The 18075-nt window shown below is 43.5% G+C and overlaps 1 protein-coding gene across 1 annotated transcript; it reads right to left on the bottom strand.

Moving 5' to 3' along the window:
- Positions 1–4843: 4843 nt before the first annotated feature.
- Positions 4844–16507, bottom strand: rrbp1b (ribosome binding protein 1b). The gene is made up of 24 exons (XM_074694582.1): positions 16477–16507; positions 11972–12647; positions 11674–11822; positions 11375–11497; positions 11125–11277; positions 10049–10167; positions 9755–9908; positions 9551–9647; positions 9383–9462; positions 9242–9279; positions 9065–9160; positions 8811–8862; positions 8689–8729; positions 8474–8540; positions 8231–8323; positions 8033–8125; positions 7827–7898; positions 7603–7689; positions 7384–7476; positions 7181–7252; positions 6975–7067; positions 5409–5492; positions 5251–5313; positions 4844–5158 (listed from the first exon to the last, which is right to left on the bottom strand). The coding sequence occupies exons 2-24, from the start codon at positions 12618–12620 to the stop codon at positions 4973–4975; spliced, it is 2754 nt and encodes a 917-aa protein (XP_074550683.1). The 5' UTR covers positions 12621–12647; positions 16477–16507; the 3' UTR covers positions 4844–4972.
- Positions 16508–18075: the final 1568 nt, after the last annotated feature.

Here is an 18075-nt window from a genome sequence, read left to right as displayed (position 1 = left end):
GACTCGAAGCTCTTCACAGACTCCACAGGAGGAGAAACTTTTCTAAAAACTGTAAGAAACGCGAGGCTAGCCCCCTGCTTTCAGTCTCTGTGCTAAGCTAGGCTACGTTAAGCTAAGCTGTCTGAAATGACAGCCTGTTACAGTGTGAGCACCCATGACGTTAGCATGTTTGATGTCAGCTTTAGGAAACCTATCCTTCATCAGTTAATGACCTAAAACCCTTCATTTCCCATGATCCTCCTGGTGTTTGATGCTGATGTCATCCAGGGTTTTGGAGGGAAAATGGCAGAAGCTGATTGATCGATGTGTTTTTATAAATTAACCCCCTAAAACCTCTTTCTGTTTCGAGACACATGAGGACTTAAGGTCTGATCCGGACTAGGGTCTGACTCTGAGGAACCACATGGTACCAATCACATCCCCCTCTTTAATAAGCCCCGCCCTCTCACGTCCTGACCTGGTCTTGGTGATAACAGAGCCAGGTTAGCATATAAGATCAAGCTAATTTGGTCTCCGGCAGCTAGCCTGTCATGAAAGCTTGTCCTGCTGCATCATGGGAAATGTAGTTTTCTCTCCCCTGGAAACGAGCGGTCAGACTCACCATCCTCTGCTCAGATCTGAATTAGTCAGAAGACAGAATAAACCATCAGAGTGACCCTCAACAGACCCTAAAGCAGGTCCTGAGGGGTCCTCGGCAGACGGAGGAAACCTGAACCCTCTGACGTGACGAGGAGGGAGGAGTCTCAGGTGTCGCTCTTTCTCCTGAAACAATGTTTACGTCTGTTTTTATTGCTCCTTTCATCCTGTCATGTCCTGAAGAGAGTGTGTGTGAGTGTGTGTGTAAGTATGTGTGTGTGGGCACAGAGCTGGACTATGAAAGCTGTAGCCTGCAGGGCGAGGTTTTGGCGGCTACACGCCGGAGATCTGCAGCGTTTGTGTCCTCCTGATGATGATGATGATGATGATGAAGTTTTTATTTCCTGAGTTAAGTTTGCCGTCACCACCAGCGGGCCTCTGCTGGTCCTGATTGTATGCACATGAACCTGATCCAGAGCCAGAACCTGAAGGGGTCTGGACCTGAGACCAGAGGATCAGCTTAGCAGCTCTCGGCCCTCAGTGGAGGATCGTGGTTTGATGAGGTCAGAGGTCAGATTGGCGTGCAGGTGGTGAGTTGTGTTGGGCTCAGACTGGTCTGGATCAGAGCTCCCAGACTGGATCAGGTCTTTAGATCAGGTTGTTGTAGGAGGGGTGAGACCAGGATCCTCCAGACTGGAACTAAACCTGAATCACTAGTTTAAAGAAAGCGCTGTGAGACCACCAGCAGAGGGCGCCCTCACACGGTGACCTCAAACATGGCGTTGTGTGTTCCCGCAGAGGGCCGAGAGCTGCTGCGTTCACTGACCTCTGAGAAACCTGAAGAAGCCCATGATGATGATGATGATGATGATGAAGAGTCTGTGTGATATTTTTGTAACCTGCTGACTGAAGTATTTGATACTGACGTGTTAAACACAAACGTTGAGACGCCGAGGCGACGCCGGTGTAAAGTGTAACTACAGTTTTTATTAATCAGACGCTGCTTTTTGCTTTTCTTAGTTTTTTTAAATCGTCTCTGAGGTGGATGATGGACGAGCGAGGACAGGAAACAATAGAAAGAGACAGAGAGAGAGAGGTTAAACTGTGTAAAATAAAAAGTGTGTAAATAACCATGAACTGATGAACTGTCGTCATGGAGACGAGCTAACAGCGTGTCGCTCCTCTCATCTTTTAATTTATTGCTGTGACTCTATTTATTTTTACTCCAGGTCGTCTGTACAGTGAAACATTTGTCCTATTTATGTTACTGATCAATAAAATGGCTTCATCTGTACAAAGAATCCGTGTGTGTGTGTGTGTGTGTGTGGCTCAGATCACCCAGGGACCCTGAAGGCATCACGCACAGAGACCTGCTCACCTGTGGATCACTTCTTCAGAAAGTTCAATCTGGATCAGAAAGATCTAGACTGGATTTAATCTCCAAATTCTCTGTTTCAAAAGCAGAGCTGGGAACCTCATCCTGTACAAGTGGTCTACAGACAGATTTGGTGTTCCCAGAATCCAGATCACACGTTGATTTGGGGTTTTTTATAACTCTAAGGTGGAGATAAGTATCGGTTTGACAAACTAACAAGTGAAAAGACGAAACAGAGACAAAGAAAAAAGACGAACTAACGAAAGAGGAAAACATACAGAGAGAGAAAAGACGACATAAAGAGAGAAAAGACAACCTGAAGAGAAGTAAAACACATCCTAAAGAGGGAAAACATGTGACCCAAAGTAAGAAAAAACAACCTGAAAAGAGAGAGGATAGATGGCCCCAAAGAGAGAAAAATATGTCCCAAATAGGGAGAAAATATGACTGAAAGAGAGAAAAAGATTACCCTCAGATAGAAAAAGAAAACCTAAAGAGAGAGAAAAGACCATTAAAGAAGAGAAAAACAACATAAAGGGAAAGAGAGAAAAGATGGCTTAAAGAGAGAAAAAATAAAACCTAAAAAGCAAAGAAAACCTGAATATTGAGAGAAAAAAAGACCTAAAGAAAGACAAAAGATGACCTGAGGGGAACGAAAACATAACCAAAAGTAAGAAAAAATAACCTGAATCGGGAGAGAAAGGATGGCCCTAAAGGAAGAGAAAACGTGCCAAATAAGGAGACACTATGACTGAAAAAAAAGAGAATAAAAAGATTACCCTCAGAAAGAAAAAAAGAAAACTTAAAGAGAGAGAAAAGACAACCAAAGAAGAGAAAAAAACAACCTGAAGGGAAAGAGAGAAAAGATGGCCTAAAGAAAGAGAAAATAAAACAAAAAAAGTGAAGAAAAACTAAATACAGAGAGAAAAGACAACCTAACAAAACTAAAAAGACGACCTAAAGAGAAAGTAATGATGACCTAAAAGGCGAGAAAGGATAACCTTGAAGGAGAAAAAGAAGACAACCTAAAGAGACTAAAAAAACGTCACAAAGAGAGAGAAAATATGTTTTACTGAGAGAAAAGAAGATGAATGAGAGAGAAAAGACAACCTGAAGAGAGAGAAAACACATCCTTTAGAGGAATGGACCCAAAGTAAGAAAAAACCTGAAAAGAGAGAGGATAGATGGCCCCAAAGAAAAACGTGCCAAATACGGAGACATTGTTACAGAAAGAGAGAAAAAGATTACCCCAAGACAGAACAAAAGAAAACCTAAAGAGATAGAAAAGACAATTAAAGAAGAGAAAAAACCTGAAGGGAAAGAGAGAAAAGATGGCCCAAAGATTTGCCAAATAGGGGGGTACTATGAGCGAAAGAGAGGAAAAAGATCACCCTAAAAAAGAAAAACAGAAAACGTAATGAGAGAGAAAAGGCGACCAAAGAACAGAAAACAACCCAGAGAGAAAGAGAGAAGAGATGGCTTAAAGAAAAAGAAAATAAAACCCAAAAAGTAAAGAAAAAACAAAGAGAGAGGACAGACAACCTAAAAACTGGAGAAAAGATGTCCCTAAAAAAAGACAGAATAAAACATAAAAAGTGTAGAAAACCTAAATATAGAGAGAAAAGACAAAATAAAAAGTGAGAAAAAGATGACCTAAAAGGTGAGAAAAAAACAACCTTGGAGGAGAAAGAGAAAAGACAACCAAAAGAGAGAAAAGAAGACCTAAAGAAAGGGAAAAAAACAACCTGAAGGGAAAGAGAGAAAAGATGGCCTAAAGAAAGAAAAAATAAAACTCAAAAAGTAAAGAAAACCCAAAGAGAGAGGACAGACAAGCTTAATACTGGAGAAAAAATGGCCCTAAAAAAAAGAGAAAATAAAACATTAAAAGTGTAGAAAACCTAAATAAAGAGAGAAAATACAATCTAATTAAACTGAAAAGACAACCTAATGAGAAAGAGAGGAATGATGGCCTAAAAGGAGAGAAAAGATAACTTTGAAATAGAAAAGACATCCAAAGGAGAGAATAGACAGCCTTAAGAGAGATAAAAGATGACCTAAAAGGAATGAAACGATAACCTTCATAGAGAGAGAAAAGATGACCGCAAGTATGAACAAAACAACCTGAAGTGAGAGAGAAAAGATGGCCCTAAAGAGAGAGAGAAAACATACCCCAAATAGGGAGAAAACTTGACTGAAAGAGAGGACAAAAATTATCCTGAGAGAGAAAAAAAGAAAACCTTAACAGAGAGAAAAGACAACTCAATAAGGGAGAACTTAAATTCTAAAGAGAGAAAAATAAGCCTGAAGAAAGAGAGAGAAAAGGTGGCCCCAAAAAGAGAGAAGACATACTCAACATAGAGGGAAAAGTTGACCTTGAGTGAGAGAAAAGACAAATTTACGAGAGAAAAGAGGAATCAGAGAGACCTATATGGAGGTAAGAAAGAGAGAGTTGTTAGTTAGTGCTTTTTGTGAATTTACTTTGGTGAAATCTGACATTTTGAATCGGTTGTTTTGTTGTTTTTGGAAGATGTCTTAATGTTATTATCAGGCTGGATTAGTTTGTGCTTAACGTCCTCTGTGTGGTTTGTTGAGAGTGTGCTGACTGAAAACAAAGAATCATCTCTGTGTGGAAATCCAAACTAAATTTTAGACAAGCCGACCTCAAACTTCAGGAAACTGCTCCTTAATGCTTAAAGAAAGTGGTTTCAGCAAAGCCTGGATCGGGTTTTATGACATCACTGAAGATCCCGACGGTCCTGGGTGTGATGACAGGATCACGCCGAGACCACGGAGAGGTGAAGAAAGACCAGACAGCAGAGAGACTCTACAGTTTAATATTTATAACACTGTAAAAAACACCCACACCCTGCGCTCCTCTTTGGTCTCCTCTGGTCCCATGTGGTCCCATGTGGTCCCATGTGGTCCCTTTCTGGTCCTCTATGGTCTCCTCTGGTCCTCTGTGGTCCTCTGTGGTTCTCTTTGGTCCACTTCATCATGGCTGTAAACACTAACTGAGCCGACTCACACAGGAGTCTCCTCCTTCACCTGCTCCACCTCCTCCTGCTCCTCCTTCACCTGCTCCACCTCCTTATTTTCCTCCTCTTTCACCTCCAGCTGCTCCACCACCTCCTCCAGCAGCTCTTCTTTCACCTCCCCAATCTGCTCCTCCTCTTCCTCCTTCTCCTCTTCCTCCTCCTCCTTCTCCTCCTGCACACACACACACACACACGGAGCGTCACGTCAACCTTTGGATCTGGATCAGTTTCTGTGAGAGCAAACAAAGGGGGGCGGAGTCAGACCTCAGGAAGAGCTTCAGGTTTCTGCTCCAGCTGCTCCTTCAGCTCCATCACTTCCTGTCGAGCCTGAGGAACAAACACAAACAGGGGGGGAGGTCAGTGTGACCTTTGACCTCAGGGTGTAAACAGGAAGCTGCTGATGATCCAGATGTGGCTCTGACCTGCTGCAGCTCCTGCAGCAGCTGCTCGTGCTGCTCCTGCTCCGCCTGCAGACGCACACACATCTGCTGCACCTGAGTCTGAGCCTGACACACACACACACACACCCATACACACCAACACACACGTACACACACCAACACACACACAGACACACAGAGACAAAAACTGAATTCATCATCAAGTTTTTGTTTTGGAGACAGAAACGACTGAGAAACAACAGTAGGGTCTCTGAAAAAACGCCAGACGGAGAAAAAGGAGAGAGATGAGAGAAGGACAGTGGAAAACAGAGAAAAGAAAGACATCCTCAGAGAGAGATAAGTCAAAAAGAGATGAAAGGCGAGAAAGAGAAAAAGAGAAGATGACAAAAAGAGAAAAAAGGAGGCCACCAAAAAGGAAAAATACTAAAAAAAAAAAAAGGGGAGATTAAAAGTGAGAGAAGAAGTAACCACAAGGGAGAAAAAAAAGTTGGCCTAAAGAGAGAGAGAAAAACCAAACAAAGAAAGAGAGAGAAGAGGACCTGACAAGAGAGAAGAAAGATGATCTGCCAAAAAAAGAGAGAAAAGACAACCTAATGACAGGGAGAGAAAGATGACCCAACAAGAGAGAATACTGATAAAATAACATAAGAGAAAAGATTACCTAAAAAGAGAAAGAAAAGACAACCTGATACCAGAGAGAAAAAAAAACTAAAAAGAGGGAACAAGGATGACCTACAAAGACAGAGAAACGAGACAATCTCACAAAATAAAGAAAAAAATGACCTGACAAAAGAGAGAAAAGATAATCTGCTAATGAAAGAGAGAAAAGACAAACTAGTAAGAGGAAGAAAAAAGATTACCTGACAAGAGAGAGTACAGATATAGTAACGAGAGAAAAGCTGACCTAAAAAGAGGAAGAAAAGACAACCTAATGAGAGGGAGAGAAAAAAGACAACTTCACAAGAGAGAGAAAAAAAGATAACCGCATCAAAGAGAGAAAAATAACAAACTAAAAAAAGAGAACAACGATGATCTAAAAAGACAGAGAAAAAAGACACTCTTACAAAACAAAGAAAAAAAAATCTGACGAGAGAGAAAAGATCTTCTTAAAAAAGAGAGAAAAGTCAACCTAATGAGATGGAGAAAAAAGATCTCCCAACAAGAGAGAGTACAGATAAAGCAACAAGACAGAGAAAAAGTGACCTAAAAAGGGAGAGAAAATAGAACCCAATAAGAGGGGGAGAAAAAAGACAACCTAACAGGAGAGAGAGAAAAAATGACCTAACAAAGAACGAAAAAAAGACCTCAAAAAAGATAGAAGAATGACAGCCTTATAAAAGAGAAAAAAGGCCTAAAAAAGAGAGAATAGAACCTAAAGACTGTTACGCACAACATATCAAGAGAGAAAAAAAAGACAACCAAACAAAGGAGAGAAAAAAAGACAACCTAACAAAGGAGAGAAAAAAGATGACCCTAATGAGAGAGAGGAAAGACATAATGAGAGAGGAAAGATGAACCAAAGAGAGAACAAAGTGGACCTGAAGTGGACCTGAAGGACCTGTAAAGAGGACTTGTTGTGTGTCAGACCTGTGCGAGCTCCTCGCTGCAGCTCTGTGTGACGCTGGCCTCCTCCAGCTGTTTCTCCAGCTGAGCCTCCAACAGCATGAGCTGCTCCTTCAGCTGATACACACACACACACACACACACACACACACACACACACACACACACATTAAAAACACACTCCTGGAGCACACACTTTATTGACACGTCGTATGTGGTCAGAGTCAGACCTGCTGGGTGTCCTCAGTCTCCGTCCTCTTGGTCTGAACCTGGTCTTGCAGCAGGCTCAGCTGATCCATCACCTGCAGACAGAAGCAGTGGCACACTGATCACCTGATGACCTCATCACCTGCTCACACAGGTTATGAGGTCATCAGGTGAGCAGTGTGTATCTCTGCCGTCATGATGAGCAGCGTGTGTTTGTGACGCTCACAGTTTGAGTCTGCAGCTCGGCCTCTGACAGTTTGTTCCTCCACACGCCTTCTTCCTCCTCCGAGCGCCGCTGCAGAGCCTGGAGCTCCGCCTCCTGTCAAGACACAAACCAGGAAGATCAGGCCACGCCCAAACTGACCACCAGGTTGACTCAGAGCTCAGGTAAAGACTAAACTGTTCACAGAAAGAAAGAAAGAAAGAAAGAAAGATGTGTACTCACTGTTTCCTGTAGCAGCTTCATCTTCTGATCACACTCAGCCTGGAGCTCGCTCTGCTTCCTCTCCGACTCCTCCAACCTGGACTGCAGCTACACCCCCACCACCACCACAACAACAACAACAGCAACATTTAACTGGGAAAGACGACTCAGCACTGACAGGTAACGTCTCTGTTGACCTCAGAGGTCTAACACCTGAGCTGAGGAGAAAGGTCTCCCGGATTTACCTCAGAGTGAGAGCTCTCTGCTCCACCTTTACTCTCCTGGACTCTCTGCGTGAACAGATCCAGCCAGTTATCCTGCAGGAGCGCACACACACACACAGTGTTAAACTCAGCCCTGAGCCCTGACTGACAGGCTCAGACAGCTCAGCGGTCAAAGATCAAATTGACATTTGAACTTTGACCTCTCATACAAGAAACAGCTGACCGACCTGCTCCGTATCCAAGGAAACGCTAGGAAACAGAGCCTGAAGAGACGCCTGGAAGTCCGAACTCAGGGACGCAACCCTGGACTCTGCTTCAGCCTACACACACACACACACAAAAACACACACAGGTAAATCAGCCCTTCAAAATAAAAGCCCTGATGTCCTGATGATGTGCGGTTTGTTTTATTCTCGGTCACTAACCAGCGCCGCTTTAAGCTCCGCCTCTGCGTGTTCCCTCTGAAGCTCCGCTTCTGAGAGCGCTGCTGCTGAGGCCGCCATTTTCTTTTCCAGCTCCTGTAGACAGATGAGGAAGAAGAAGAGGACTTTAAAGACTTTAAAGACATGATCCGTTTCCTCTGAGTGAGGAGGTTTTTGATGAAGAGGTTGAGCCCGCCACCAGGGGGCAGTGTTCTGGTTCTGAACCAGGGCTCTATGGTTTCTCACCTTGCTGTGGGCTCGAGTCTGCTGCAGTTCCTCCTCCAGACGAAGCAGCTGAGTGTCCTCCTCCAGACTGACACACACACACACACACACACACACACACACACACACACACACACACACACACACACACACACGCAGAGTCAGGTCAGCTGTGTCAAACTCTCAGCAGCATGAACACATCCACCTCCACCTGAAAACATCCAGGTGTGTCTCACCTTTCAAACGGTTGATCAGACTCTGTCTCACTTCCTGATCCCTGCAGACAGGGGGAGGAACAGTGATGTCACAGTGATGTCACAGTGATGTCATAAAACAGCATGATGAGTTTAAGACAAACCTCTTTCTGTGTCTGATCTGCAGCTGCTGCTTCCTCTGCACCGTCCGTCACTCTGAGGACACACACACACACACACACACACACACACACACACACACACACACACACACACACACACACAGAGCATAAACATCTCTCGAACGAAGAGTGTGTCTGAGCTGCAGTTCCTCTCCCGACCACCAGAGGCCGCTGTCACCACACCAACATGAGAGGAATAAACTTTAAATTAGTTTCCTGTTTAATGGGCCTCTGACCTTTCAGACTGTGATGACATCATTAGCTGTAGCTCCTCCCTCAGCTTGGTAAGCTCCGCCTCCAGAGTGACCAGCTGCTGGTCTTTTTGCTGCACGCTGACAGGAAGTCACACAGGAAGTCAGTGAAACAGCTGGTCTGTTAGAATGTACGACATGTGAGGCAGAAAAGACTCATACCTGATCTTCAGCTGCTCCACCTCAGACGACTCACTCACCTGCAGAAACACACACACACACACACACACATACAGGATACGGGTCACCTGAGGTAGAATTCTGATGATAGCTTATGCTAAAACCGCTCGTTAGCCATGCTACCTGGACTACAGCCTGGTTCTCCAGCTGGACCCTGAGCTCCTGCAGCTCGGTCTCTTTGGATGCTAGCGCCCCCTGCAGCTCTGAGGTTTTAAAGAGCAGGAAAAAAAACAGTCACTGAGTTTATTTAGTGAAGGACTTAGTTAGCTCGATGCTAGGTGATGCTCTCACCGCTAACAGCAGCCGCTTCCTGCTGAGAGACCGCCAGCTGTGAGCAGACCTCCTCCAGCCTGAGCTGCAGAGCGCGCTCAGTGTCTGCGTGGACCAGCTGCAGAGACAGAGAGGAGACTCAGTAACAGTTTGGAACTGGTCCCACGCTCCGGTATCAGCTGTGACCTGTTGTCTTCATGTCTAGACCAGTTTCTGTGTCTCTACCTGAACTTTGGTCAGTTCCTGCTCGGCAGCAGCCATCTTGGCCTCCAGGCTCTTCCTGAGCTCTTCGTCAGCCCGCAGGGAGCTGGAGCACTCGCTCAGCTCTCGACCCAGGCGGACACAGTCCTGCCTGAGACGGGCGAGCTCTGCGTTCTGCCTGTGGGACGGTTAGACCACATGAGACAATTCAGACTTCGAGGAATCAAGGAGTCCCAGAGGACACTGCTGGAAGAACGGTCCAGAGTCAGGGGTTAGGATCAGGGGTTGAGGGGTCAGAGAGGGTTTGGGTCTGGTTACCTGCTCTCGGCCTGGCTGGTGGCCTGGTTCAGGGCGTCCCGCAGGATGGAGTTCTCCTGCTGCAGACGGGCCAGCTGGGCGTTGGGGCCATTCTCCAGCTGCTCCTGCAGACTCCCGATCTGTTGGGTTTGAGGGACAGTTAGCAAGGACTCAGGATTTGGGTCTTACCCTGCTGGACTTGGGTCTAGACCAGGCATGGGCAAACTACGGCCCGGGGGCCACATGCGGCCCGTTGAACGTTTAAATCCGGCCCACCAAACTTGAAAAAAATTAAATGAATAAACCTTGTTTATGTTTTATTTTCACTGCAATTCTGATGTTTTCCCACTAGATGGCGTGTTGTAGATACATTGGCTTAGTTGAGGTGAAGCGTAGGCCTATTACTCCACGTTTGCGCTTAACCTTCTGACCCATCAGCCCTTCTGTAAAGATGAACGGACCTACGAAATTTTTTAATCTGCGTATGGTTCGTTCTTGCGTTATTCTGTTTCAAAACAAAATTTTTAAAAAACTAAAAAACTGACTTTTTTTTTTTTGTTTTTCTGTTTTAAAACCAAAACGGAAGAATGGAATTACAGAACGAACCATACACAGATTAAAAATCCCATTATAACTCCATTCTCTCATATTCTATTTTTAATTTCAAAACAAAATCAAAACAGCGAAAAATAGACCGTTATCCGTTTTCCGATTTTGGACTCTAAAACGGATATGGAATGAACGAATGATACCCTGATAGTTACCAAAGCACTCCATCCATCTGCTCCTGGTCCGGCCCCTTTGTCAAATGTTAGAACCCATTGTGGCCCACGAATCAAAAAGTTTGCCCACCCCTGGTCTAGACTCAAGTCCAGCAGCATCACTTTGATCTGCCATGATCAGGTTTCAGGACTTGTAGACCTGCCCCGAGGGTTTAAGTCTCACACAGACCCTCAATAAAGGACCTGTGACCTGACTCAAGTATCCTCTCAGGATCAGACCTGGTCTCTGTTGGATCAGTCCAGCCCTGACTCAGACTGGTCCAGGTGGATTTGTCAGGCCTCAACAAAGACTTTGGAAGCTGGGGGGTCAGTTACCTTCTGGTTGAGCTGCTGGGTTTGTTTCAGGTGCTCCTGGTCTGCGGTCTCCATCCTGGTCTTCAATCCGTCAACCTCCTGAACCTGAGCACTAAGCTCCGCCTTCAGACGGGCCTCCAGGGCTGCCATCTTGGATTTCTCTGCGGCGAGTTGCTTTGAATCACAGCGAGCGGAGGTTAGCCCAGGATGCACTGAGGGTTTAGATCCTGTAAAGACCACGTCACTGAGGACCTGAGCGCCTCTGACTCACCTTGTTAAGCTCTCTGAGGCGGTTTTTGGCGGTGACGGCGTCCTCCTGCTCGGCGCTCAGCTGCTTCTCCTTCTCCTCCAGCTGCTTCTTCAGCGTGGACAGAGGGTCCCCTTTCTGGCAGGCCTGAGGGTCACAGATCAGATGGTTTCAGGGGGCGGAGCTACAGAGTCAAATGTACCAGTGGCTAAAGCTCAGACGCTACATCGTTTGGTCCCACAGTTAGCCCGAAGCTAAGCTAACTGTCTGTTGTCTATCTGGCTCGTTGCTGACGTTGGCTATCAGTGGGACTGTTTCTGTACCAGCTGCCAGGACTCCTGGCGGACTCCGGCCTTCTTGTTCAGGACCTCCAGGAGTTTCTGCAGCTCGTCATCACTGAGCGTCATGGCGGACACGGCGGACAGCAGCTCACTGGGCGGGAGCGCTCGAGAGGCGTCGACAGAGTCCGTCACTTTAAAGTAAACAGAGACATCTGTTTGTGAAAGTGAAAACGTAGGACATCACTTCTTCAAACGCTCATCAACACAGAGTCCAACCGAGTTACATTTGTGGGGTCATCATGAAACCCAGAAGAGGACCCCCGTCCCTGCGTGGACTTACCTGGCTCAGGTTTGTTCTTGTTCTTCTTCCTCTTGCTTGTGGTTTCTTTGGGTTCCTCGGTTTTGGGGGCAGACGGTTCTTTGGGCACTTCAGAGACAGCGTTCACTGGGGGGACCTCGACCACCGGCGCCATCGCCATCAGCAGAACTTCCTTAGCCACAGTTTCCACCACCACAGCAGCCGGCTCCACCTTGGCTGACTTCTTCTTCTTCTTCTCTTTTGGCGAGGGCGCCGGAGGAGACTCCACGATGGTCGCAGTTACCACAATGGGTTCTGGTTCTGGCTCTAGTACTGGTTCTGGTGTTGGTTCTGATGCAACTTCAGGCTCAGGAGCAGGTTCCGGATCAGACTCTGGTTCGGTACAGGTGACCACCTGAGGCTCCTCGCTGATGGGTTCAGGGAGCTTCCCCTCAGTCCGGTCCTCCTTCCTCTTGGCCTTGTTCTTCTTCTCCTGGTTCTTGTCCCTCTTCTTCTTCTCTGATCTCTGGCCCTGGGTCTGGACCTGTTGGCGGCGCTGTTTGGCCAGCGCCTCCTCGTAGGACGTCTCCTTCATGGAGAGCGTGGAGACCAGGGCGATGCCCACCGCCGAGATGATCATGAAGCCTCCAAAGACCATGATGCCGAGTGTCTGCGGGTCGGAGACGTCCATGACTGACCAGAGTGTCCCACGGGAAGGCTGGGGGACAAACATGGAGGACAGTTAGCATGTAGCATCAGACAGACTATAAAACATTCCTGCATGGGACATGAAAGCCCCCATGAGTGACCACAGGTGGCGCCGTCTGCACCTCTCACAGGATGAAAGGAGACCTGGGTCTGTTAGGATCTGTTAGTAAACATTTCGATCCATTCTGGAGCCAGCTGGCTTATCACTGAGCAGAGGTCAAAGGTCACTTCTGTTTGTTGTGGTCACACTGATTCAGTCTGGACCCTGAGTCAGGCTCAGAAAACATTCAGTCCTTCAGATCTTTGAGTCTGCCTGGACCAGAGGTCAGTCCTCTGACAGGTTAATGTTCACCTCCAGTCAGCTGTTGTAGTTGTTGTTGTTGTTGTTGTTTTTGTTGCTGTTGATGTATTAACTGAATGTGACTCTGGAACAGCTAAACCATCCATCTTTGAGTCCTCTGAGCCTCTGCTCTGTGAGCTCTGAAGGTTTCCTGAGGATGAGTTCAGCCTGCAGGAGATACTGAGACACTGAGGTCAGAGTCTGATCTTCTCTCACATCTAAACACTTCAGTCTGACCCAAATTACACCCAGATTGGAAGTTTGCAATTTTTCTTGACCCAGAAGTTCACTCCATAAATGTGTAGGGGGTAAACAGGGTTATAAACAATAACTCATCAGAAGAAGGACAGGACACGGGTCATGGCTGTTGTATCATATTGTCACTTATCATATCGCAAACTAAGATATCATATCCTAACATGTTGTATAACCATGTGTTGTAACATATACTAGGGTAACATTTTCCTGGCATATGGTTTCCAAATATTGACCAGACATAAAATATGATACAATATGTTAAATTACAGAAAGATATAGCAGCATGTCATATCCTAATGTCACGTTGTCTCGTATGAAACAGATGCTACCAAACAGAAGTTCGTTGTAAAATGAAAAAAAAGCTTCTGTCTGTCCAGAACTGTATCAAAAACGTAACTTTACATGAAGATTAGATCATAACAAAACACAATGTAACATAAAATATTGTACCATGATGTCAGATCACATCATCTATCAGCCAGTCTCATATAATATGAAATGGAATCCTAAGTAACTTAACTTAACGTGACGTCAGAACGTAACATTACATATCATAACTAACGTAATGCAAAGCAAGGTAATGTTACAAAACATAATGTAACATAACTTTACTTAACTTTAAGTGATTTAAAGTAACGTAAAATCAGGTAACGTAGCGTATCAAAGCGTAATGTAATGTAACATTTAGTAAAGTAACGTAACGTAACGTTAAGTAACATAAATTACCACTAAGCAAGGTAAGACAAGTAACATAACGTAAAGAAATGTAACGTAATGTAATGTATCATAAAGTAACATACAAAAAGTAATGTAACCTAACATAACCTAAAGTAACATATCGTAGAGAAATGCAACATAATGTAACGTTAAGTGATGTAACTTAATGTTAGGTAATGTAACATAACGTAAAGTAACGTAACATAACTTAAAGTAATGTAAAGTAACGTAACGTACATAAAGTAACGTAGAGTAACGTAAAGTAACTTAACGTAAAGTAACGTAATGTAAAGTAACGTAACGTAAAGTAACGTAACGTAAAGTAAAGAAACGTAACGTAACGTAACGTAACGTAACGTTAAGTTAAGTAATGTTACCCAACTTCAAGTAAAGTAACATATTGTAGAATAACTTAATGTTAAGTAATGTAGCGTAACATAACCTAAAGTAAAGTAACGTAAATTAACACAACACAAGTTAATGAGCCATTATGTAACATCACGTAACGTTATGTTACACAATGTTATGTAACTTAATTTGACGTAAAGTTACATAATGTAAAGTCATGTAATGTAAAGTAAATTAACACAATGTAAGTAATGGACCCTATTGTAATGTAATAGAACGTAGTGTAACACAATGTAATGAAACGTGGTGTAAGGTGGCGTAACATGGCGTCATGTTACACAACGTAACTTAACTTAACGTAATGTATTGTAACGTAATGTAACAAAGCATAAAGTTTATGGCATTTGGTAACGTAACTTTACTTATTTGCACTTAACATAAAGAAAATTAATATAACATAATTTAATGTATTGTAACACACTTTAACATAATGTTGTGTAAAATAATGTCATGAAAAAATGTTATGTAACGTGAAGTGATGTAACAACGTAAAACAACGTTAGATGATTTCACATAACACGAAGTGATGTTACATAATGTGATGCAACGTGATGTGACATACGTATTGTATTGTGTAATTTAATGTAATGTAATGTAAGGTAATGACGTAATGTAACGTAACATAAATTAACATAATCTAAAGTAAAATTATGTAACATAATGATGTAATGTAATGATCCTATGTAACACGATGTAATGTAATGAAATGTAACGTAGCATTAAATTACAAAATGGCGACCCCTGTGGACAAAGCTGTCCCTGCAGATGTTCCTGTTTATGTGTGATCAGTGTTTCTCTACGGATCATCTCAGCCGGCTCTTTCTTTAAAGCTCAGAGGGAGTCTGAGCTGGGGGACGTGTAAAAAGGCTGAATCATCATCTCCAGGATGAAGGTGCTCGGTGGTCTTGTTGGTGGATTTGTAACGACGTGATAATAATACCTCAGACGCTCTAAAACCCTCAAACCCCAGGGAACACCTGAGTGAGCGTGAGCACAGAGCTCCTCAGGAGCCGTTACTCCTCTTTTACATGAAGCTGGTGTTTCTTTATCCTCAGGCTCTAACCTTCCTCAGGCCTCTCCCCCTCGAGGAACACGCTGTTCTCTTCCCTGCTCCATGTTTAAATAACACATGTTGACTTTTCACCAGAGGGCTTTAAAAATGCTCAAAGTGTATGAAGTGTTCAGAAACTCTTTCTCTGCCTACAGCTGCCCTGAAACAACGAGTGATCGATGAAGATGATGAAGAGAGTCAGCTCTGCACGCTGCAGGAAAAGTTCAACTTTGGTTTTCAGAGTACATTTTGTTCCAGCATGGTGGGATGTTAGAGAGGAGAAGCTTTAAATCTGTGATACATGAGGCTGCTCCTGCAGCCTGAGGAGGAAGAGGAGCGCTCAGGGAGCAGATGGAGATTAATATCAGTCATTAGAGTCATTAACATGAACCCTGCGTGGATTTAACACAGCACAGACAGAGAGCAGGGGGCTGCAGGAGTGACGTGTCTGAGTCCACAATTAACCCTTTGTACTATGAACACACACACACACACACACACACACACACACACACACACACACACACACACACACACACAGTTATATAACGCAGTCCGGTTTCTGCAATTTCAGAACTTTTCGTTAAAATCAACTTTTCCCCAAAAATGCATGAAAACAGGTGAAGCTAACTCAGGTATCTCCTCCTGCACTCCGCAGCTCCCTCCTCTGAGATAAACTCAGGGATATTTCTAATTTTAGAGATTTTTACTCTTTTCATTCAGAGGATTTCTGTCCTGCAGCTGTGCTCCTGTCCTCTAAACATCTGTCTGCTCAAACATCCATCAGTCCTCTGCTCTGTGGCTCTGAGAGGAGGACTCAAAGCTAACTCAGAGGTTTAATTCACCTGAAAACTAAGAATAAAAACTTTTCTCCGTCTGCGCTTCATCAAATAACATCCTGACTTTCTCCTTCTTTAAAGCCTTTCTGAGTTTGAACCGTAACTTTTCGTTAATTATCTAACTTCCCGTCGTCCCTCTGACCCTGACTCGTCTTTTCCAGGCTTTTTTTTTCGCGTGCAGAGAAATAAACATCTTTAAAAAGTAGAATCAGAGAGTTTTCCTCACCTCAGCGCGAGTCTGTCAGGCTGCAGAGTCGTGGCACTTTCTGTGAAAGGGTTCCCTAAGCCCCGCCCCTCACCGGCAGCGTGGCTTCTCATTGGTCAGCGAGGACATCACTTACCCAAACGGAAATGTGGAGGCGGGAAGAACACGATGGGCAGCAATAAAGGCTTCATGGGAGATGAAGTTTCACTGAAACCACACTTTACTCAAAATTATCGTCAGTCTGAGGTTAAATCTTTCATTGTTTACTTTTTTTAATATACGGGAGCTTGAATCAAAAGTACGGTGGCCTCGAGGGTCAAATGCACAACACTCCACGAGCACAGAAACATTTTTTATTCAACAGAAAACGGTTTCACTAAACTGCAGGAAAAAAAATAATGAATCAATAACAAAAGTGTTTAGTCTAACCATTTTTTTACATTGATAAAAAATATAGTTTTTTAAAATTGTTTAGTGTCATTAGTTACCGTTTAGTGTCAGTAGTATTTCTTGTCTAACTTTTTTTTGTTTCTTTATATCCACTGTTTATAATAAGCTCATATCAGTCATTCTGGCTTCATTTCATAGTTCTTTATTTTATTTTATTTTATTTTATTTATGTTTTTCCCAATGAAGTTTTGATGAAACAAACATCAATCATCATGAGTACATTTGTTTTAAAATGATCTTTAAAAAAATGTAAATCAGGTGAATAGTTACGTAACATTGCATTAATCTCTGAAATCTACTGAAGCCTATCACTGCCATGACATAAATAAAATAAAAGGAAAGAAAACTCATCTGTATCATTATTGGGGCCTTGTTAATGGAAAATTAAGTAAATTTACGACCAAAAAAAATGAAATAAAATTCTGTAGCTCTCAGTCTATCTCGCCGTGATTAAAGAGAGGAGTGGATTTGACAAAGCATGATGAGTTATGATCAGGGAAAAATGAATCTGCTCCAGTTTCTGAGCTGTCTTTTCAGGGTCTTTACACTTATGATAATGAAATGTTGATTTGCCAAATAATTCCTCAATTGTGAAACCTATAATACAGTATAACTTCACAAGATGCTCCAGTCCTCATTTTTTACACAGGCACAGGTTCTACAGGTAAGACATTTTTCTTGTAAATTTATAAGATTAGTGTCTTAAATGTGGTGTTGCAGCGATAAGCTTCCATAGGAACAGGGGCGTAGCTACAATTAGGCAAACACAGGCAGTTGCCTGGTGCCCCAAGATTCCCAGGGCCCCCGAAACATCTCTTAAAAACTGATTTATGAAGTTCTCTTCAATTGAAAGCATTTCTTTTTTCTAAATCTTACTTCACATGCTTCAAGATACATCAAAAGGCTTAATCTTCAATGATGGTTTTGGGTCCTCCCCCTCCTTTCTTATTCAATGGGCTATTCCATGTTACAACACATCTGAAAATTTGATTCAGGAAGAAAGTGGTAAAAAACACTTTTTCCCCATTTTCTTCTTATTTTCAACCAAGTCAGAAATAAAAACAATGTTGCTCTGAGATCTGAGATAAACATATAAGACTTTTAGGACTTTATCTAGCCCAAGAAACAGGATAATTTTCTCTAAATCAAACTTTTTGAGTTGGTGATAAA

The sequence above is a fragment of the Halichoeres trimaculatus genome, unplaced genomic scaffold, assembly GCF_033239565.1.
Source record: "Halichoeres trimaculatus isolate MK-OKI-2021-1 unplaced genomic scaffold, fHalTri1.1 fHalTri1_scaffold_2, whole genome shotgun sequence".
Classification (NCBI taxonomy): domain Eukaryota; kingdom Metazoa; phylum Chordata; class Actinopteri; order Labriformes; family Labridae; genus Halichoeres; species Halichoeres trimaculatus.
The sequence above is the reverse complement of the archived record's forward strand: the minus strand, read 5'-3'. Positions and strand labels throughout refer to the sequence as shown.

Excerpts from the sequence above, each read along its gene's own strand:
- rrbp1b (XM_074694582.1), bottom strand. The coding sequence starts at position 12,620 with ATGGACGTCTCCGACCCGCAGACACTCGGCATCATGGTCTTTGGAGGC. Across the intron at positions 8,324-8,473 it reads AGACTCGAGCCCACAGCAAG|GAGCTGGAAAAGAAAATGGC; the intron begins GTGAGAAACCAT and ends ATCTGTCTACAG. Across the intron at positions 5,159-5,250 it reads AACCTGAAGCTCTTCCTGAG|GAGGAGAAGGAGGAGGAGGA; the intron begins GTCTGACTCCGC and ends GTGTGTGTGCAG.